The 21,712-nt window shown below is 53.1% G+C and overlaps 1 protein-coding gene and 1 long non-coding RNA gene across 15 annotated transcripts in view; one reads left to right on the top strand and one right to left on the bottom strand.

The window, feature by feature from the left end:
- Nucleotides 1-1,284: 1,284 nt before the first annotated feature.
- The window catches only part of LOC127056732 (sestrin-3-like), a 28,591-nt gene continuing 8,163 nt past the window's right edge, over nt 1,285-21,712 (bottom strand). The window contains exons 1-9 of one of the 14 annotated variants that reach the window (XM_050964962.1): nt 19,561-19,783; nt 10,251-10,454; nt 9,565-9,747; nt 8,614-8,847; nt 7,549-7,660; nt 6,718-6,836; nt 5,894-6,084; nt 5,085-5,229; nt 1,285-4,167 (exon numbers count right to left, since the gene is read on the bottom strand). In XM_050964962.1, the coding sequence (XP_050820919.1) occupies nt 4,078-4,167; nt 5,085-5,229; nt 5,894-6,084; nt 6,718-6,836; nt 7,549-7,660; nt 8,614-8,847; nt 9,565-9,747; nt 10,251-10,454; nt 19,561-19,626 (1,344 nt within the window). In that variant the 5' untranslated portion in view covers nt 19,627-19,783 and the 3' untranslated portion in view covers nt 1,285-4,077. Of the gene's footprint in view, nt 4,168-5,084; nt 5,230-5,893; nt 6,085-6,717; nt 6,837-7,548; nt 7,661-8,613; nt 8,848-9,564; nt 9,748-10,250; nt 10,455-12,178; nt 12,279-18,251; nt 18,421-18,987; nt 19,002-19,043; nt 19,058-19,098; nt 19,113-19,162; nt 19,171-19,224; nt 19,239-19,278; nt 19,293-19,333; nt 19,342-19,389; nt 19,398-19,443; nt 19,452-19,497; nt 19,512-19,560; nt 19,784-21,712 lie in introns of those variants that run through there. The other 13 variants (XM_050964964.1, XM_050964970.1, XM_050964971.1 and 10 more) reach the window with 13 other exon arrangements.
- Nucleotides 20,019-21,702, top strand: LOC127056755 (uncharacterized). The gene is made up of 2 exons (XR_007775896.1): nt 20,019-20,604; nt 21,391-21,702. It is a non-coding gene; the product is annotated as an uncharacterized LOC127056755 (long non-coding RNA).

Here is a 21,712-nt window from a genome sequence, read left to right as displayed (position 1 = left end):
ACTGGTGCTTTTCAGTGCTAAACCTTTTGCCACTCAGAGGGGTGTTTTTTCACACCCCTGAACAACTAAAGTTTTAGCGCTGGAAGTGGCAGTGTAGGCACAGCTTCAGTAACCAGCTGAGTCCCACAGAAGTTTGATTTGTTAATTGTAGTTCCAGAGCCAGAAGCAGAGATGTGTATTTTTCCCCCTCCACTAGTAATGAGAAAAAAAAAAATCATCTCAAACTAAAATGGCAATTTTTCAGAAACTTGCAGAAAATAAAATGTCAAAATTTAGAGGTGGGTCAACACAGATTCTAGGACTGGAAGGGACCTCGAGAGGTCATCGAGTCCAGTCTCCTGCCCTCATGGCAGGACCAAATACTGTCTAGACCATCCCTGATGGCTAACCTACTCCTAAATGAAACATTTGTTTCAACCTGAAACTTTTCATGTTGATTTCATGTATTATCAGCAAAGGACTAGATTCACAAAACCATGATATGAGGCAGGAGGGAGAGAAGAGGACCTCTCTTACAACCAAGGTTCTTCTACGGTCCTAGGCTGCAGAAGTCCCAGGGTCAATTTTACCTTCTGGCTAATGTACACAAGGCATTTGAACTTGGGACTTCCACATTGTGGGAATGGCTTAGCACCACCCCCCTGGGCTGTTTCTCAGTCTAGCCTGATGAAACAGTGTAATGCTACTTTGAACTTGAATCTCCCAGCTCCTAGATGAGTGCCCTACCCTCTAGGCTACATCACGCACTCCTCTGCCTAATGACTATTATGAATTGCCAGCATGAACCCCCACCTCCGAGTTAAAAGTGATAAGAGCTCCAGCATTGTTTCTCTGAGAAATGCCTGCATTTTAAGTTTTAGGGCAAATTGAAGTAGATGTTACTGAAACACCAAATGAGAATGGCAATGCTGTGTTAGACCAATGGTCCATCGGGGGTTCTGTCTGACAGGAGCCAGTACCAGGCCTTCAGCGGGAGCACACTGAAGAGGGCAATAGGAATGAGCCACCAGTTTTCTCCTCCCAGCTCCTGGCAGTCAAGAGGTTTAGGATCACATTTCTGACTGTATTGGTTCATAGCCATTGCTGGATTTATCTTCCATGAATTTATCTTTTTTTTTTTTTATCCCAGTTAATACTTTTGGCCATCACAACATCCCTTGGCAATGGGTTCCACAGATTAAGTGTACGTACTGCCTCATGGTTGCATTAAGGCTGCTGCCTATTAAATTGGGTGACCCCTGGTTTTTGTATAGTGGGAGAGGGTAAATAAAACTTCTCCAGTCATTTGTATTACACATCTGTATTACACACATCCCTTAATCTCTTTTTTAAGATGAACTAACCTAGTCATTGTAGTCTCTCCTCACAGGGAAGTCTTTTCATACCCTTGATCATCTTTGTTGCCCTTCTCTGTACCTTTTCAGAGATGGGGAGACCAGACCTGGACAGATTATTCAAGGTGTGGGTGCACCATGTATTTCTATCACTTTCCGAATAGGCCCTAACACTGTTAGCCTTTTGGGCAGCTACTGTGCAGAGAGCTGAAATTTCCAGAAACACTGAGTTTTTCCACTTTAGTCAAAACTATTAGGCAAATTAGACATATTTGCAAATAGTTTTAAGGTTGACCAAAACTTGCCTTTTTCAGCAAATACACTGCCAAAAAAAGCAAACCCCCTCTCCCAGTTCCATTCAGAAGTGATAAAATCCAGTAGGATCTACTTGGTTTACATCTTACAGTTTGTTTGGCCCAAAGTGTAGATAATCAGCATAGGAAAGAAGCGGCTGCTTCCACATTGTCATCAGCCCCTGCATGGCTTTGGCCAGAAAGCCTCCTGCTGAAACGTTTGCCAGGCTTGTGCTGTTCCAGGGATCAAAACAACTCACTTGCCCACCCACCTTCTTTGAAGGCAGGCTGCCCTGGCCGGAGTGAAGCCTTAAATTCACTCCTGTCCTACAACCTGTGGTGGGAGGGGAGGCTAAGCCTACCCAACGCCCTCCCTGCCCCACCCCCACAGCTGTGGCAGTATTGCTCCCTTCTTGCAGTGAAGTCCTTTAGGTTCAGTTAACTCTTTTCCCGTCCAGTCACGCTCCCTGGGTGCTGTTGAGCAGAGTGCTGCAAGATGCCAGAGCTGTTTTGAACAGCAAGAGAAAAAGTGCTGCTGCGGGAGAAAGGAGATGGAGCTTGGCCAAAGCAGCAGGGCTAGCAGTCTCCTTTACAAGGAGGGACAGTTCATCGGCTCCTATGGCCATGGTGCCAAAGGGCACCAGAGGGGAAAGAGGATTACCCTCAGTCTGACCAGCCAGGGAGCCCATACAGCACCGCTGCATCTCCACGGGCTCAGGCAAAGCCAGGAGACTTCAGGAACACAGGCACCGCAGCACACAGATGACCCGACCTGCTGTAGAAAGCCTGCACAGGCTATGGCAGTGCAGCTCGGCCCTGCCTGCCACCAGCTCCACAGGCAGAGCAGGTGGACTACAGCACACCTGTACAAGGGTTGGCTCTCCAGCTGGGGCACACGAAACTCCCTTTCCCCTGCAGAGAGATGAGCCAGCTGCAGATTGTGTCAAACATAATTATATTTATAGCAAAAATAGGCTTCTTCTGTAGCTTCCAAAGGTTCTCTCCACACAAGTAACCAAGCTGACCAAAGCAGTGTGCCTCACTCACCCTCCAGACCAGTTACAAGGAAGGTCCCAGCTGTGTCCTCATGCACCAAAAAGCTCTTTGGATAAGGGGCCTCTGTACACAGCCCTTACCTGAATCTCCCTCTGAAGCTGGGTCAGCCACTGAGCCACGGCTGCAGGTGCAGCACAGCATGCGCTCCTTCAGCCAGAGTGGGAACAGGGGTAGGGCAGGTTGTTACTCCTCAGTCCCTCCCGGGGCCACGAAGAGCACTGCAGCATGTGGATCCTGCCCATGGCAAAGAGAATGAGGTGCAGGCCTGCGCGTGGGTGGAGGCTGGTCAGTCGGGAGCTGCTCCAGTCCTGGGGCTGCTGTCCCAAGAACAGGAGGTGACTGAGGCAGTTTCAGGTGACCTGGCCTGTCAGTGAACAGGCATATGGCCCACATGGCAATACTGAGCAGCAAGTGACCCATCCCAAGGCTAGTGCAGCCTTGGCTAGGACCCAGCTCATGTTTGGGTACAATGGCCCCCCTGTACTTTCTGTAGAAAGGGGGGCTCAATAGGAGACCCCCGAGGGTGAGATGCAGGTCCAAGAACTCAGCTCCACAGAAGTGAAACATTCCAAGCAGCCACTTCCAGGAGCTGGAGGAAAACAGCCTGTTCCTGGCACTGGGAGAATACAGCATGTTGATCACCGCACCTCCTCTGGAGTGCCACAGCTTGACATATACTCAGCATGGTGCCGCCTGGAGGTTGGCAGGCATGGCCAGGAGCGTATGCAGGAGGCTGGTTTCCCTCCAGTACTGTGCTGGGGAGGGGGAGGATATGCTCATCTCTGAGAACCTGGGTCATAACCAGTGCTCCTCCCTTGTGCTCCTCTGACTAAAGGAGTTTCAGAACACACCCACAAGCCACCCTACTGATTGTGATGCTCCACAGCAAGCTTCATCACCCCACAGCCGCTGCATCTGAACAGCCAGCCATGCCCAGTGTGATGCTGCTGCAGTGCTGGAAAGGAAGCAAGCTTGCAGCTCTGCCCTAGGGCTGGAACGCACACAGGATCCAGCACTGGGCTGCCCCCATGGACAGGCTCCCTGTGCCGCCTGGGCGAAGGGGCTTCCACTGTGGATGGTTAGAGCCCATCTATTTAAAGAGAGACATGCCCTCTCCCTGCCCGTCCTTTCCTCCCTGTGCCATGTCTTTGGGAGTCTGCCATGGACACATTCAAGTCTCCAGCTTCACACTGACATCACAGCAGCACGGAGTTGCCTCACAGCTTGGTAATTGCACATAACAAGGTCACTCATCGTGCCCCATAGAAACAGAACAGTCAAGTACATTAGAGAAACCCATCTCAGCCAGTTCCAGCCCGATGGGTCAAGTATGGAGTCCATGGAAAGGCAGGGATGCCTGCGCCGCCCTGCCATAACCCAGCCATCCCTGCTCTCTAGGAGATCATATACTGGGTAATTGCTTGCAGTGCATACAGGAGCTCAGCTTGCATTCTGGCTTCCAGGATGAGAAGGTTCACGTGGACCTGAGGGAGCAAAAGAAGGGCTTAGGCTTGGTGCAGTTTGTGTAGCGCAGTGATCTGCAGACCCCACTGTCAAGGCAGGTCTAGAGGGGACACTCCCAGTGCACTGAGCCCTTCATGCCCAGTGTTTAAATGCTAATGGATTCCTTCTGGCCTGGGCAGGGAGTCCGTCAGCCTGTGTGGAGAGGATGGACTTGCAATGTGAGAGAACTGCTAATGCTGCAGGGTTATGAGCTGCCTGCAATGGAGAAGTTGTGAGAGGGAGGGACATTCAAGTAGATCCAGACCAAGCCCTGTATGGACTTCATAGCCGTGTGGATTCAACTGTTCCTGGGGGGTTTACTTGACCACAAGTTCCCTGACTCCCCCAGCCTGTCGTCATCTCTGCAGGAGCAGCTCCAGAGGATGTGGCAGTTGGCGGGCCCTGTCTGCCAGAGCCTCCCATAGAGACTCTCCAGTGGGAGAACAGCTACTCCTCACACACGCCTAGCAAACAAGACTGGTGCTGAGGACAGTTCTGCCCTGCAGGGTAGACATGGACCATATGCAGAGGCATTGCTTCTCCCGGGTTACTGCAGCTGTTCAACATTGCGCAGCTCAGCACAGGCCACAGTGCAGCGGAGCACTGGTGCCTCAAGATTGCTTGCAGCTCCTTCAGTGATGAGGCCTCCAAGCGCCTCACTCCCTGATGCCCAGTTCCATCCCCACAGGGCACCCAGTCCCGTGTTCTCTGGATCCGCCCTGACACCTCTTTCGTTGGAAGGAAGGACTTTGTGCGCCAGGATCAGGTCCCCTCCCACCTTTGGGCTTAACCCAACAGCTGCACAAGCTTCCCTTGAAGCACTGTTGGCTCTAAAAACTGGCCAAATAGACTACATGGAGATATTAGATGCGCCATGTTCTCCTCTGAGCCCCTGTACCTTTTCACCATGCTTGAACTGCTTCCAGAACCGGCTGAACATTTCTGGGTTAGTCTTCTCTGGGTAACAAGTCACAGTTTTAATGTAAACCTTGAGCATACGCTCCAGAAAGTGATTCACTTCTGCGTAATCATAGTCATCGTACCTGTGGGAAGAGTTCCAGGGCACATGTGAGAACCAGCTTCCACGTGCCCACCTGCCACAACCTTCTCCAGGAGCAAGATAGCAGCCAGAGGAGCTGGAGTGACCACTTGTATCAGGCCCCTGCTGCTCACTGATCTGGAGGCACTAGGCTTACATACAGGAGTGGCAGCAGCTGACACACACCTTGGTTCAGGGGCAATGGAAGCTCCCTAAAAGTGGGGGGGCCACTGGTGCCCAAAACATGGCCCCACCCCCACGTCACTCCTTCTCCCCACTTGCTCCTCTCCTCCCCCCCGTTGCTCACTCTTACAGCCAGTAAGAGGTGGGAGGGCACAGCAAAACAATTCCGCTGCTACGTGAGCCATACCTGAGCCACTCCCACAAGACATCCCGAGAAGAGGCTGGGGGAGCACCATGGGCAACCTTCTCATCCAAAAACTCAGCCAGGTTTGAAGGCTCATGTCAACCTATCCCTGCTTAATTCCTCATGGATTCTCTTAACCAGTCTACAAGGCTGGGGCACAGAGAGAGCTGTAATGTCCCCATTTCTCAGGCCAAGCTCCTTGCCTGGACAAATCACACATATGCTAAGAGTTAGATTTTCTCCAGTGACAACCCCATGTAGGCCTTGCACTGAGATCCCTTGCCCTGTAGAGCTGGGATACCTGATTCCGAACATGCAGTGGATATAGTTCCAGATGCCTCGTTTGAAGACGGAAGATTCACAGCCTTGCCGCTTGGCCATGGCATTGCTCTGGAGACCGTCAACTGTATGGAACTTCTCATCCAGGAGGTGGCCAACATCAGAGTAGAGTCTGTTTACCAGCGAGAATCCATGGTCTTCCCAGGAGTAATCCTGCCAAACAGAGCAAGATTCCTTCAGTGCCAGAGGGGGAAACTCAGCAACCTCATGAAATGAGCCAGTGGAAAAGCCACTGAGGCTGAAAGCAGCATTGTGTCCAGTGTGTCTCAGACAGGACAAGCTCTTGCTGGAATCAGAACAGCAAGAGGTTTTCCTGCTCTGCCAGCAGCCAGACCCTGCCCTCAGTGACATCTGCCTCTAGTGGGGTTGTCCAAGTGCAAGAGAACACCTGATCCTGCTATCGGAACTTTGGCAGCAAAGCTGTTGCTGAACAGAATCTGGCTCCCTCCCACAGAGCTGTGCCAGAACTGCAACAGCAGAACACTTATTTGTCTCCAAGGTCAGTAGCTCTGACTCAGCTCCCTCCACAACCTGCTTCTTGTAAGATGGGGCATCTTGACCGTCACTTTTCAGAGTGATGCTGCACCACAGACAATGGCTGGTGTAGCCCCCTCTCTCTCACGGCCTCCTGTGGATGCTGCTGTTTTAATCTCAGGCATGTGAGCCTAGAGCAGCCGCATGGCACTCTCTCTCACCCTACTGTTGACATGGAACAAAGATCCTGGGCCCAGACTCTGCTCCTGCCTTCCAGGGTCACCCCATAAAAAGAGAGAGCAAAACACTCACCTGGACTCTAAATATCTGGGTCTGCTCTTCATCTCGCCTGGCAAAGTCCTGGTATCCAAAGTTAGGGTCCTGCACATAGCAGGAGAGATCTGTGGCTCTGACGATTTCCCCATCAAAATCTGAGGAAAAAAAAGAGCCCACCGCCACCCATAGGGGAGATTAGAACAGATCTGCCACAAGTTTATGTTGCTTCTCTGCAGTATCCGGCAGCAAGGGGCATGGTCTCCCTCCAGAGAGATCTCCTGGGGCATGAAATCCCAACTCCCCACAGCATTACTCCCTCTCTGAGCTTGCAGAGCCAGCAAAGAGTCAATCCCAGCTAAGCGCTCTGGTACACATTTCATGAGTGTTACACCCCATCTAAACCATTCTCCCAGGGCAAAACTGATTCTTACAACACTCCCTGGGGCTTTCTTCACTTTTGAAATAGACAAATCAATGGCACTTCCCTTCCCTCCCTTGGAGAAAGAGGTCTCTTCAGCATCATTTCTCAGGTTCCCTATAGCCACATTTGTCATTTCCTCAGCTTTTCCTGCTCTCTACAGTCCTGGAAAACATCAGTCTTCTCCAATGATCTGGAAGGGTGTGGATTAACCAGTGTTAAGGACACTAACCCCCAATTCCACACTCCTGTGGCCCCCCACTAGATACTCTACAGTTCAAGGAGCTTGTAGGTAATTCTTTGTGGCACATCTTTCTAGTCTTACAAAGAGAGGAGAATCCTGAGTGGCACCTGCAGCCTCTACAGGGATAGGCCTAAACTGGAGGCTTGCCATTCTCCCGGCAGAGACCTCTGGGGTGCCAGATCTCCAGCCTGCCCCTTTGGATTACCTTCCTCTCTGTCTTGTGGTGGTGGCCTTGTTTCCTCTCGGCCTTCAGTCTCCAGGTGGATCCTCTGGATACGTTCCCGGAGTGATTCGAGTTCCACACAGGAGTCCAGAGACTGTGCAAGAAGACAATACACAACTGTTAATCAGCCAGCAGTCCTCGTTCCATTGGCCCTGTCACAAACAGATGGTGAAGAGTTAATGTCTCTTTTACCTGTAAAGGGTTAAGAAGCTCAGTGAACCTGGCTGACACCTGACCAGAGGACCAATGGGGGGACAAGATACTTTCAAATCTTGGTGGAGGGAAGTCTTTGTTTGTGCTGTTTGTTTTGTTGGTTGTTCGCTCTTGGGGCTAAGAGGGGCCAGACGTGCAACCAGGTCTTTCTCCAATCTTTCTGAAACAGTCTCTCATGTTCAAAATAGTAAGTACTAGCTAGAAAAGGCAGATTAGTCTTATGTTTTTTTTCTTAACTTGTGAATGTGTATTTTGCTGGAAGGATTTTACTTCTGTTTGCTGTAACTTGAATTTCAGGCGGGGGGGAGGAGGGGAAGTCCCTCTAGTCTATATGATCTGAATACCCTGTAAACATTTTTCCATCCTAATTTTACCGAGCTAATTTTTACTTTTTCTTTCTTTAATTAAAAGCTCTCTTTTTTAAGAACCTGATTGATTTTTTTTTTCCTTCTTTAAGACCCAAGGGGGATTGGTGGGGGGAAAAGATAGGGGGGGAAGGTTAATTCCTCTCTGTTTTAAGATCCAAGGAGTTTGGATCAGTGTAGTCTCTCAGGGTAGCCCAGGGAGCAGAAAAGGAGGGGGGATGGTTTATTTCTCCTTGTTTTAAGACCCAAGGGGTTTGGGTCTTGGTTCCCCAGGGAAGGTTTTAGGGGAACAGAACGTGTGCCAAACACTATATTTTGGCTGGTGGCAGCGCTATCAGATCTCAGCTAGGAATTAAGCTCAGAAGGGTACATGCAGGTCCCCACTTTTGGACGCTAAAGTTCAAACTGGGAGAAAAATACCTTGACAGGCCCCCTGGCCACTGGGAGAATTAAATCCTTGGTGGCTCACCCGTTTGCGGTTGATGCGCAGCAATTCCAGATTACAGCTGTTCCCACTGGCGAACTCACAGAAACACTGGTTTCCTGGCAATGTTGACTTCAGTATGCTCCTGCCATCCAGCCACTCCTGCTCACAGCCACAACCAAAGACAAAGCTGGCGAGAGCATGGTAATGTGCCACGAGGACAACAGCGTGGACCAGCTCTGCCAGAGACCAGCTCTGCTCACTGATCTTCAGCAGCTTCTGTGGGGTAGGTCAGACAGAGACTAATAGCACAGCAAGAAAACAGCCTGGGTTATTAGTATCAGGGGGTAGCCGGGTTAGTCTGTATCCACAAAAACAACAAGGAGGCCGGTGGCACCTTAAAGACTAACAGATTTATTTGGGCATAAGCTTTCGTGGGTAAAAAACCCACTTCTTCAGATGCATGGAGTGAAAGTTACAGATGCAAGCCTCTCCTGGAACTGACACCTCCTCATCCACCCTGATCAAACTGGCCCTGTCAACACTGGTTCTCCACTTGTGAGGTAACTCCCTTCTCTTCATGTATCTTTATCATAGAATATCAGGGTTGGAAAGGACTTCAGGAGGTCATCTAGTCCAACCCCCTGCTCAAAGCAGGACCAATCCCCAGACAGATTTTTGCCCTGATCCCTAAATGGCCCCCTCAAGGATTGAACTCACAACCCTTGGTTTAGCAGGCCGGTGCTCAAACCACTGAGCTATCCCTCCCCTCAAATATAATGCCTGCATCTGTAGACTGGGTTACTGGCTGCCCTATCCATCAAGTGACTCACCCAAGGTCTCCTCCCTCTTCATGCCAGGCCCCCTTTCGAAGGAATCTGCAAGGAGACCGTGCATGATGGAAGGAGCGGGGAGCTCTAAGCCCTATGTTCCCTTCTCATTCCACCCATCAGCCCACATCCAGACTCTTCAAATCCACGTCCCACGTGCAGTTACCTCGATGTGTTCCTTGCTGATGAGCCAAGGCCGATGAGCCAAGATCTTGTTGATCTCATTAAGATTGCGGAGTTTGGGAGGGATGAAGTCCAGGCCCCGCAGCCACTGGGGATCTCCCCCGACTCGCAGGAATTGCAGCATGTGCAGATTCACCAGATACCAGCACTGGTGCCGAGCAGCTGCCTGCAAGATCAACTCAGACCCTGAGTGCATGAAGCACAGCCCTAGCAGCTTCTCCAGAGGACAGCGCAGTCTCCATGGGGCCAGGGACACCACCCAGATAACCAGCACAGGCAGCTGTCTGAAGACTCCAGCTGAGCATGAAGTCCAAGGCCACCCACCCAAAGAGAAGCTTTGGAGCCTGCCTAGGGCCAAGCCACAAAGGATATCAAAGCTCCTGCAGAGGGATGCAAGACACAGAACCTAACTGGGGCCTTCTGCAGGGAGAGGTGATCCCAAACTCTGGCAGCACAGAATAATGGCGACCGAGATGAGAGCTCACCCTTGCCTCCTCCATCACTGTGCCTTCTATGGAGACGTGGCAGCCACTAGACACTGGGCACCAGCCAGGCTAAGGACTGAGTGCTCTGGCTGGCTACTGTTATGCCCTGGCAGGTTGTTGCCATAGGGCCAGGAGGGAGGCCTTTACTTCAGCTGCTTTCCAAGAAGTGAGGGTTGGCACGTACCATGATGGCGATGTAGTGTCTGCAGGCAAATGGCAGTGGGCCGTCCATGTGAAGCAGGTAGTGCTGCATCTTGAGGAAGCTGTCCAGGTACTGCGGGTGGTAGCCCATCTGTTGTGTTACTGCTTCCAGGCGCCCCCGGCTGGCCAGCGCTTTCACAAACAGGAACTGCGGTCGCTCTTGGTCGCTACTGGTCATCTTCACTACCTGAGGGAGACAGAGCCGCAGTGTTAGAGCAGGCCCACTCCAGCAGGAGCTGGCTTTCACCTGGTGGCTTGGAGTCTGCTGGAGAGCTGAAATGGTGCTAGTCCCAGCATCGCAGCAATTGGCCCTCATAAGCACCCCCAGGGCTAAGAGAGAGAAGCAGAAAATGTCACAAAGGGGGAAGCTGAGGTTCCCTTGTTTCAATGCAGATTCTTCCTATACGGCCCTCGACCCAAGCCCACTAAAGGGAAGGCCAGAAGTTTGGACAACAGCCATTTCTCTGGTTGGAGACTGCCATGCCGGGTTTGGGGATCCAAGCAAGGCTGAAACAGGAGGCCGATACTGGCTGCAAAGGGGGGAGCTTGTTTGTAAGAGGCATGACTTTACCCTCTTGGTAAACGGGAAGCTGCCTGGGTCATGTCCAATTAGCATGTGGAGCAGTCTCCCCACTGGAAGGGCTGGAAGCACCACTGCTTGGGGCTCGAGTAGTGGCTGAAGCTTTGGAGAATAGGAGTCATCTTGCATCTGCCCCACGGGGCTGGAACAAGAGGAATTCAATAGGGGTTTTCCATTTCAGTGCGCAAGGCCTTCATCCCTACTCAGAAAGCGCTCTCAAAATCTTGGAAGCAGCACTCCTGTCAGTCTGGCTTTCTAGGGATGGCTAGTGCCTCTGGGCCTCTAGCTTGTGTCAGGTAAACGGGAGCACCTGTACGGCCAACAGTCCCATTCAAAAGCAGTGACTCAGCTCCTTTTGAGAAGAATGCTGGAGGCAGGGAATATCCAGTAGCCAGCCCTGGTGGGAGGGCCCACCCCTCCTCAGAGCAGCGAGTTGAGAGTACAAACAGTAGTGTCCTAGGATTTCCCTTCCCTGCAGGGGAATGTGGCCACAGGCAGTTTGCAGAAAAGCCAGTGCCCCGTTGTATCATTCCAGTGACAAGTCCAATTGTATGGGAGAAGGTCAGGGACTACAGGGCAATGCACATGAACCCCCATTATCCTCTTACAGCAAGTGCTTCTGGCTAAGGGTTTCTTTCTTATGTACCTGTTACCATAGCATCTGGGCGCCATGGCCACTCAACCCAACAAGCGAGAGGCACTGCTACTTTAACTGTGGGTGTCTGAAGACAGGCATAACCTCTCGCCTTATTTAGTTAGCAATGAAGCACTCCTTCCCCAGTCACCCCCCTCTGCCAGCCCCCTTGGCTCCATGCAGCAACGGGACCCATTAGGGAGTCTAAAGAGGAAGCCAATCCTCAACCAGACCCTGCCTGAGAGCTGGCTCTTTTAGCAAGACCAACACCCACAGTTAATGCAGTGAAGAGGTCAACTCAGATGCTTTTCTCCCCAGCCCTCTCCTGCAAAACTGTGAGCTCACACTCACTCAGCCCATGGTGCTAGTCAGCTCCAGACAGCCCCTGCCCCACCAAGGCCACTGCAGGCCGTGGAGTTCTTCTCTCTGGCCAAGAGCTGAAGCCTCAGGAAAGCCAATACATGCTCCTGGTCCTTACAAGGACGGTGTGTGATCAGAACAGCGGAAAGCAACAGAGGACGTACATGCTAGAGAAAGAAAGCAGGCCCTTGCCCCACACCCCAGCTCCCTCTGGTCTTCACAGGTCGTTTGGCATGAAGACCTCCTGAGGACTGGTTTGTTCCCATCTGCTTACAGAGCCAGTCCCAGGCCAGCCAAGGGAGGAGCAATGCAGAGAGGCCCAAGCAGTGGTTCTAACCTGTTGGTCAGAGTCACGTTTCCAGCTTGTGCCGAGCGTCAGGGCTCCTGTAGGTGAGAGGACTGGGTCCTATACAGGAATCCAGGCAGCACACACTCAGCTGCAGCAAACCAAGAGTACAAGCTTGTTACCTATCCCAGGTAGATACTAGCCTGGAGAAGACAGGCCTATCTGTATCATCCCGTACAGAGACACCGCGGACAAGTTAGTTCTCTCCCCCTCCTGGTGCTACATTAGCATCTTCCTGAAGCAGTTTATTCTACTCTCTCACTGCCCCCACCACGCCAGCTAGAACCTCATGGGACAGCAGCTGCTCTCCAGTCGCAAACTGGCACTGCTGGCAGGTACCAACAGCAAGCGCTTTTCTGCCCACAGTCAGTGGTAATCTCAGCTGCAGGCCCCACGGAAAGGGGATCAATATGTCAGCCCTGTTTGGGGTTGGTAGGCCAGAACTCTTAGAGTGATACTGCAGTGAGTGCCTGAAGTTAGCCAAGGGACCACTGGGCTAGAAGTGAACCCAGCATGCCACTGAATACTGACCATTTTCTAGCTAGCCTGTGTGTTTTTAGCCTTGGGGCTAATGAGATTAAAGACCTTAAAAATTCTGTCATTCCAGCTTCCACCTTGCTTTCCCTTCCCGCCCTTAACTCTCACCACCCAGTTTCAGCAGCCACTGTTTCAGCCACCAGATCTACAAACCTGTGCTTGTCCAGAAGCTTGGAATGTAGCTCCTAAGTGATCAAGAAGGTTATTTTTTAACTGTTACAGTGACAACAATATTGAGGGATGGAAAAGCCAGACTGCATCAGCAACCAGTCACCCAACTGAACTCTTTCCATTAGCTCATTTATCTGTACGTTAATATTGCAAGACTCAATAGTGACAAAAGCTTACGTGAAAATTCATTTGTGGCTTTGCTGTAGCTCCTTCTCCCAGTGAAGCCCATAATCCTGCCACAGTCCCGCCCTTTTGGGGACACAAGATGACAAGCTCAATCTCTTTGAGGGCAGAGGGAGCATTGCCCAGTTGCAAAGGTATTTGCAAGAACGTCTGAGCCCAGTTTTGCTCCATTGCCTGCAGCAGGGTTGTGGGGGGGGACAACTGCCCTCAATGGATATAAATAAGAGGTGCCTGGCTCATCTTGTCAGTGTGCAGCAGGGGAGAACAAGCCAGAAATCTGTGCTGAGTCTTCTGGGTGCGCGCACTCCCCAGACAAGGGGAATTCTGCCTCCTTAAAGGAGGAAGGCCAGCTTTGCCAAGCAATTATGGGATCAAATAATATACATTGACTCTTTCAGAGTCCTGTGAAACTCTGCAGCTACCTGAGACAAGCTATGGCTGTATCCCCCTGGGAAGATATCCCAATAGAGGACCAGGAATTTCCTGTCACACACAAAGGCCTAGGAAAGTATTGGGCTGTTGCCCCTAGCTATCACTGTGAGTTATCCTGTTGCTCCAGCTGCTGCTGCAGGCTGCCAGGCCTTGCTGCTACCTCAGCGGCTCTCCAGAGCAGCTAGCCCAGGGGTGATGAGGCACATGAGCTTAGATATGGAAGAATAAGCAAGCAGTAAGGGGGCTCTTCGCTCATCGTTTACTTCTTTCTAGCTGCTGGGGAACTCTCCACAATGACTCCCAAGAGCTCTTGGAGTGGCTCTCTCCTGCTCCGTAACCCTACCTCAGTGATTTGGGGTCCCCTGCAGCAGGGATTCCCACAAGCCACTCCAGTGGCGGCCAGGCTCGAGGCAGAGGAAAGAGGTGCATCAAATTTTAATCACTGCTCTTGTAAAAGTCCACAGTGCCCCTTCAGGGGCACTGGAACAATGTGTACAGTGGGGTGCTGAAGGCCATTGACCCAACCTGTAAACCCTGCATATGATGGAAACCACTGTACACCAGGGTGTGCGGCAGCCCCCTCAGCATCTCTGTGCCCCTTAGATCTGGGAACAATGGCAACAACACAGGCCCAACAAATTATTTCACTCTGGGGGACACTGCAGTGCATGTGCAGCTCTGGAGCCCGCTTTTGCCTGAGCTTCAATTCAGTTTGCCCTAGAGCCACAAAACAGGCTTCGCTTTGAACAGTGGGGCTTTTGAGAGGCTATTCGAAGACAGTAATGATCAGAAAAGTGAGTAAGCAGAAATACCCCCAGCTTGCTCAACATGCCTTCTCCTGGCACAGCTCCAGGTCCTCCCACACTCCAAAAAGCACAACCTGTCAGTAAACCCGTTTTTGCTTCTTTAAGAAATGCAGAAGTCAGTGGGGCTGCAGGAGGGGAAGCCAGATTCTCTTCTGTGTTACCCATCAGTGCCCTTGGCTCAGTTCCAGTGCCGGTTTCTTGTGATCCTGCCTGTATTGTCTGAAGCTGGCCTGGGTGGAGTTTTAGGAAGTAACCCTGGGGCTTGTAAATGAAGCCAGTCTGATACAATCAGAAAGTGGTTGCCATTAAAATCTTTTACTATTCTGCCTTTGCATTCCCTCCCTTTCTGGGCAGGGAATTTTGCAGCATACAATGTCAACCCCTCAAAGTACAAACACAGGCCCAACCACAGGATCCAGCAGTCTCTCTCATTGGGTCATTTGGGGGCTTCGCAGACTAAGGCCTTGGCTACACTGGCACTTTACAGCGCTGCAACTTTCGCGCTCAGGGGTGTGAAAAAACACCCCCCCGAGCGCTGCAAGATACAGCGCTGTAAAGCCTCAGTGTAATCAGTGCCACAGTGCTGGGAGCGCGGCTCCCAGCGCTGCAAGCTACACCCGTAAGGGACGTGGTTTACGTGCAGCACTGGGAGAGCTCTCTCCCAGCGCTGGCGCTCCGATCACACTCACACTTCAAAGGAGCGCTGCCACGACAGCGCTTTGAAATTTCAGGTGTAGCCATAGCCTAAAACACTCCCAAGCACATGGGCAGATGTGACAGGGAGGCACTTATCCCTTCCCTACTCCCTCTGCTTCTACTGGATGCAGACAGAAACTGCTTTCAACCTGGGATCCTAACACCCATACCCGCACACAGAGGCAAGTTAGATGGCTTGTTGCGCATCTTTCCCAGGATACTCCAGTGTCCCAACCCTCTCCAGTGGGGCCTTCCTCATCCCCTCTTCCAGGATACCTCATTCATTCTCTGGCTTCTGTTTCACTCTCTAATCTGGTCCAGCCCCTCTGTGCAAGTCTGGACTCGAGATGGTCTCTGCAAATGGCCTTCTCACAGCACCAGCTCATACTCCACATAGAAACAAGAGCTCCTTATACCCTCCCCCCACAACAGCACTGTCAGCATGTCCCAGACTCTCACTCATGCTTTCAGTGGATTCTCCCCATCAGCTCCAAAATCCATCTCTTTCCTCTCTACCCTCGCTCCCAAACCCTGTCCCATCCAGCTACTGCAGCTTTCCCCGAGTCTTACACCGGCAGCCCAGCTGGAGTTCTCTCCCCAGACCCCTACCCTGGATTCTCTTCACCATCTGTGTCACATTTCAACTCCACACTCCCACCTTCAGGGACCTGCACAACTCCACCCACCTTCGTCTTTGCCGTGGCTGCCACCTTCCCGATTCAGGCACTAAGGTCAAACTCTGCTTTTTCTCATGCTGCGCCCTACCTGGGAAATATCCTCCCAATCCCATGGCCACCCTCCTCAGAGCTCATTTATTAGCCAACCTTACCCATTACATTCTTGTAAAACGCAGAATCCGAGGTGGAACCACCAAGATGTGCACATAATGGTGGCTGTGTGAACTCTCTGGGTTGGTTACCTCCAGCTGTGCTCTGAATAAATTTAATGTTAGCTCCTCAGGCCAGGTTGCAAGCAAGCACAGCTGGGACATAGGAAAAATAAAAGGTAGGAAGCTTGCAATCCTGCCCAAGGGCACCTGCCCTGACATTCCCAGAAGAAATCTTTTGCCAAAGCCAGAACAGAGAACAGTCCAAAATTGTACTCCCCTTTGATAGGCTGACAAGTGCCTGATTCAAGAGCTTGGGGGTCTCGCTGGGGTATTCACATTGGTTCAGAGGCTGAATGCTAATTGACATTCTCCTCCCAGCTAGAGCACGCAGCTCTGAGTGCTTGCCGGTTTCCAGTTTTATAGACTGTAAGCTCCTCAGGACAGGGGCTGAGTTTTGTCCAGTTCCCAGATGCCACTTCATTTGAATTCACCACATCTCTGCCCTCTGTTCCAGTGATTTAAACTTCCTGGGGCCAGAGTCCGGCCAAGGCAGGTGCTGACCAACATGGAAATGCACAAAGCAGCCAAGCTTTCCTGTTCCACGCTAGGGGAGGTCGACCAATCAACAGCTGAGCCAAGCAGCACTGACCAATCCTCTATGAACAGGATGCATGCATGCAAGAGTCAAGCCAGCTGCCTTCCCAGCTCACAGCTCCAAAACAGAGGCAGAAAAGAGACTTTTCAGAATATCTACCACACAGACTAGAAGAGGGGCTCATGAGCCATGGGATTCCCATAGCATAGCAACAATGCTCAGTGCAGACAGCCCTGAGTTCCTCAGCCATCAATACAGTAAGATCAGATACATTTAAACAGTGACCTAGAGGCTTTTCAATCTTCCAGGAGCCAGTGTCCCTTGGCAGTCCCAGTGCCACCCTGAAGGTGCCGGGAGGATGGCAATTCGGGGATGCAGCAGGGTTTGATGACAGCAGCAGCAGCCTGAAGAGTCTCCCCAGCCCTGGGGAGGATGTGCAAGTGTTCTGGTGTACGGCGTACATGCCAAGGCTCTCCTGATTCAGTACACTATTTAAAATCTTAAATGGCTTTTCCTGCAGTTCTTTGAGAAGCTCCTGTTCCCCTTCACTGCCCAGCAGCTCTCTGTACAGTGAGGAGCAGCAGTGCAAAATTACCCAGCTCCACACCGCAAGGTGGGCCCTTCCCTCTCCGCCTCCCAACCTCCCCTTTCTTAAGAGCATTTGTTAGCTCTGGCAGTGGCACAAAAGTCTTGGCTTTGGTGTATTTTTAGGCTGGTGACTATGCTATAGCCCCACTTCCCAGGCTCAGAGGCCATAATCCCAAGCACTGCACTTGCAGCTTGTCCCCTGAATTGCTGCCTTTAGTCCCTTCCCACTAGCTCCAGGGCTGAGCTCCCAAAACCAGATCTGAGTTCTGGCTCAGCCTAAAGCCAAGTGATGTCATTCTGTCAGCAGGAGAAGCAGCATGCAGAGCAGCACATGCTGCAGCAAACAGCTCTCGCTCACTTTCTATGGGTCTGTGCTTTCTGCTCCTCTGGCCTCAGCTCCTGACCCCCACTGGACTCAGACAAGTGCCCAGCCCGCCCTTGAGGGTTTGGAAGTCACTCAGAGCTATTCAGACACTCCCCACAAGTTCCCATTTGAAGAAGCCTGTGGAGCTGGTTACTGTACATTAATGAAACCTAAATCAACTCATGTTCATCTTCCCAGGATGTCACTTCCAAAAGCAGGCATAGGAAGCAAGGGCAAAAGGGCTTTGTTCTCTTCTCTCCACATCAGGTACACTGCCAGGAGTGGGGCACGCCCTGGCTGTGTAAAAGCCTGTAAGCTCTGTTCAGGTACTGCGGGCCCCTTGGGAGTGTACGACATGTCACAGCCCACTTCAGCAGGGGACCCAGCACAGGGGTGATGAGCGGTAAGTAACTGTCTGCAGAGTGCACTTCCTGAACCACCCAACACTGCATGTTGGGGCGGGGCGTGTCCTGCACCCAGGGCTCCAGTGAGAATTCCACTGCCCAGGACTCCAGAAACCCCATGCCATACAGGTGGCTCTGGAGGCTCTCTTCTCCCCCCTTCTCTCTCTGGTTATTTGGTATCCCAAATTCCCAGACCATTAACCATGCATAGCAATTTCAGTCTACCAGTAGCTGCAGGCTCTCTACAGAGCCTTTCCAGTGTCAGGGAGTAACTCTAGAAGAGAGCCCCCTAGATGCCCACGGGCCTGGGGAGAAGGCTGACTGACAAGTAAGAAGGCAGGGAGGGGGAAGACACAGGACTGAAGCATCAGAATCTGGCTCTAGACTATGCACTGCAGGGCCCGCTTGGTACCAATACAAACATTCAGCACAGGCACAGCCCCAGGATACAGCACACACCAGGGCTGCTGTCAGGGCTAGGAAACAGGGCAGGCTCCGTGGATCATGGCAAGCCCAGCCTGAGGCACTGGAGATTGGCGGGCGAGAACTGCAGGAAGCCAGGCACTGGGAGAGCTCCAGCGAGGCAGCCCTGCGTTAGGGCCAGTCCCCGGGACTCCCCTGGAGCAGCGGAGGGAAGCGAACACGGCCCCAGCCTCTGCTCCCGCAAAAGCGCCCGGCCCGGCCCGGCCGCCCCATTGTCTCTCCAGCCGCAGCCCCGGCCGGCGCAGCGCCCCCGGCGGGCAGCAGGGGCAGTGCGGGAGGAAAGGAGAAAAACAACTTTGATTGGCAGTGATGGGGAGGACGAGGCATCAGCATCCCAGGACAAAGACCCTGCACAGCTCGGGAGATGCTCCTGCCCCGGCACCTGCCGGCGGGACTGGGCGGCTCGTGCGCCCGGCGCGGGCTCGCTGCGGAGTGTAGCCAAGCGTGCGGGCGAGGAAAGGTGCTTTGGGAGTGCGGGGCCAGGCGCCCGGGCAGCGTCCAGGCTCCGTCCCCAACTTTCCCAGGGGCACAGGGGCCGATTAGCGCGGGAGAAGGGGGCGGGGGCCACCGGAGGCCGGAAGGTCTACACGGCTCTGAGTGCAGCGCGATGGGGGGACCCCGAACTGGGACGACGCTCAGCCGCGTCCCCACCTGGCCCTGTAGCCGCTGGCACTGGTTTCCGGGGGGGGGCACTGGGAGTACTGGAGCTCACCTGGCCCTGCAGCCTCTGGCACTGGTTTCCGCGGGGAGGGGGGTACTGGAGCTCACCTGGCCCTGCAGCCTCTGGCACTGGTTTCCGTGGGAGGGGGGTACTGGAGCTCACCTGGCCCTGCAGCCTCTGGCACTGGTTTCCGTGGGAGGGGGGCACTGAGAGAACTGGAGCTCACCTGGCCCTGCAGCCTCTAGCACTGGTTTCCGCGGGGGGGGGGGGGGGGGCACTGGAGCTCACCTGGCCCTGCAGCCTCTGGCACTGGTTTCCGCGGGGGGGGGCACTGGAGCTCACCTGGCCCTGCAGCCTCTGGCACTGGTTTCCGCGGGGGTGGGGCACTGGAGCTCACCTGGCCCTGCAGCCTCTAGCACTGGTTTCCGCGGGGGGGGGGGCACTGGAGCTCACCTGGCCCTGCAGCCTCTAGCACTGGTTTCCGCGGGGGGGGGCACTGGAGCTCACCTGGCCCTGCAGCCTCTAGCACTGGTTTCCGTGGGGGGGGCCACTGGAGCTCACCTGGCCCTGCAGCCTCTGGCACTGGTTTCCGCGGGGGGCAGAACTGGGGGCACTGGAGCTCACCTGGCCCTGCAGCCGCTGGCACTGGTTTCCGCGGGGGTGCTCCGTGCTCGGGGGACACAGGATCATGGTTAGCAGCCTGACGGTACCGGCCAGCTCCAGCCGTCTGCCCAGGGAAACTGCAAGCCGGGTTAGAGCAAGGAGCCGGAGCCCGAAGGGGGCGTGCCCAGTGTACAACAGCGGCCAATCACTGTGGAAATGGGCGAGGACGCTATGACCCTTCAGCCAATCAGAGCCAAGGGGCTGGAGTTAGGCCGGGAGGGGGCGGTGGCTTGCGGGACCACGTGGACGAGGGTGGAAAGTTACCTGCCTGTCAAGTGGTGTAGTCCCGCCCACTCTCGGGGAAAGGGGCGGGGCCTCGCGCTGTGGTCTGTTCTGCTGGTCGCGCCCCGCAAAGGAGGCGGTGGCCTGAGCCTGCAGGCTGTGCTCTGGCGGCTGCTGCTTGCGGCCGGCTGGGCTCGGGGCCGGTTCTCCTGCCACTTCACGAAGGGAGGCGGGCCCTGGAGCTGCCGCAAGCCCTCCTGCTCCCACCCCCTCCAGCAGCCTGGGGGCTCCGAGGGGTGGGGGCTGCAGCCTGGTGCCCCTGGGGCTGGGAAGTCCCCTCTTGTTCCTGGCAGCAGCCAGACGGGCAGGAGCTGTGCATCAAAAGGCCACTTGCTAGCCCAGCAACTTCCAGATTGGCCTTGGTGGTGCCCCAGGGAAGGGCTGGGTGCTGCTCCCAGCTCCTGGTGCCATGCAGGAACAGCTGACATGGCCTCTTCTGGCTTGGCTCCTTCCTCCCGTTTCTCTCTGGTTTCTCTCCTTCAGGCGGTCAATTTTATTCTCCTTGTTTGTCTTTCTTGCAGATTCTCCTCACCCCCATCTTGATTATTCTGTTGGGCATTTAACTTCTCATTCCCTCCCCCTGCTCCCACACCGCGAAGGCTGAGTTAAGAGCTGCGGGAGCAATGAAGAGAACCTCAGCAGGCAGGCTGCTGGCTGGGTTGGCAGCCGGTCCATGTGCGCTGTGGTTACAGCCTGCTGCATTAGTGGCTGTACTCAGGGAAGGTGAGTGACTTCCTTTGAGTTACTTATAGATGTGGCAGCAGGTTTGCAATGTAGGAGGGAGAGTGTAGCTGGATTGGCATAGCTATCCCGTTAGTATGGATCTTCTCTGCTCTGTGCCCCCATGAACTATCGGCCCAGCCCCCACGATGAAAAACATTGTACGAGCAGAGGCTGATGTAAAAGATGGAGCCTCCAAGCACTGGGGTAGAAAGACCAGTAGCTCCTGCCCTTCCCTCAGCAGCTCGTGGCAAGAAGCTGGCTTCTCAGCTGGACTTTGCCCCAGCCCTCACCAGTAGAGGCCCTAGCCTCCTCTTTCTGTTTCTGCCTCTGGCTAGTAGGTTCATTCCTTCATATGGCAGGTGTCTTCTCAAGACCTTACGCTAGTGTGACGTTATTGGTATAAACTGGGACCATATAGAACATGGGTTGCAACCAAGGTACTGTAGTGGCACCAAATCCTAGGTAAAGGGGGTCATATAAGGTGTCTAAGACCAGGTTATGAATTACTGGTTATGATTATGCTGTCTGTATGTCTGTATCATTTTGGTAGTTGAAGTTATGAATATTGGCTGTATGCTGTCTGTATTTCAAACTTGTGTTGTGTTACTGGGAAGGATCCCAGACAAGTTGGTGTCAGCTCTGTTTAGCCTGCTTGATGGCCCATTAAGGACCATCACCTACACAATTGTCCCATCGAGAGAAGGCAGTTACGCCCTGTGACTCAGCAGGGTGTGCAGAAACTGGCCCATGTGACTGCAAACTCCATTTTGCTGTAACTTTCCACAGCAGGAACAAAGGAGTGTTCTTACACCTGGAAAAGCCTATATAAGGCGGAGGCCTCATCTCCATTTTGTCTTCAATCCTGCTTCTTACCTCTGGAGGGACTTTGCTACAAACTGAAGCTCTACACAAAGGACTGAGGACCCATCCCAGCTGGGGATATTCTCCAGAGACTTGATTTGAACCTGCAGTTTACTCCATCACTGCTACAAGTCTGAACTAAGAACTTTGCCATTACTGTATGTAATTGATTCCATTTAACCAACTCTAGCTCTCATCTCTATCTTTTTCCCTTTATGAATAAACCTTTAGATTTTAGATTCGAAAG

Source organism: Gopherus flavomarginatus, chromosome 8 (assembly GCF_025201925.1).
Source record: "Gopherus flavomarginatus isolate rGopFla2 chromosome 8, rGopFla2.mat.asm, whole genome shotgun sequence".
In the NCBI taxonomy this organism is placed as follows: Eukaryota; Metazoa; Chordata; order Testudines; family Testudinidae; genus Gopherus; species Gopherus flavomarginatus.
This window is presented reverse-complemented; position numbering and strand designations above follow the sequence as displayed.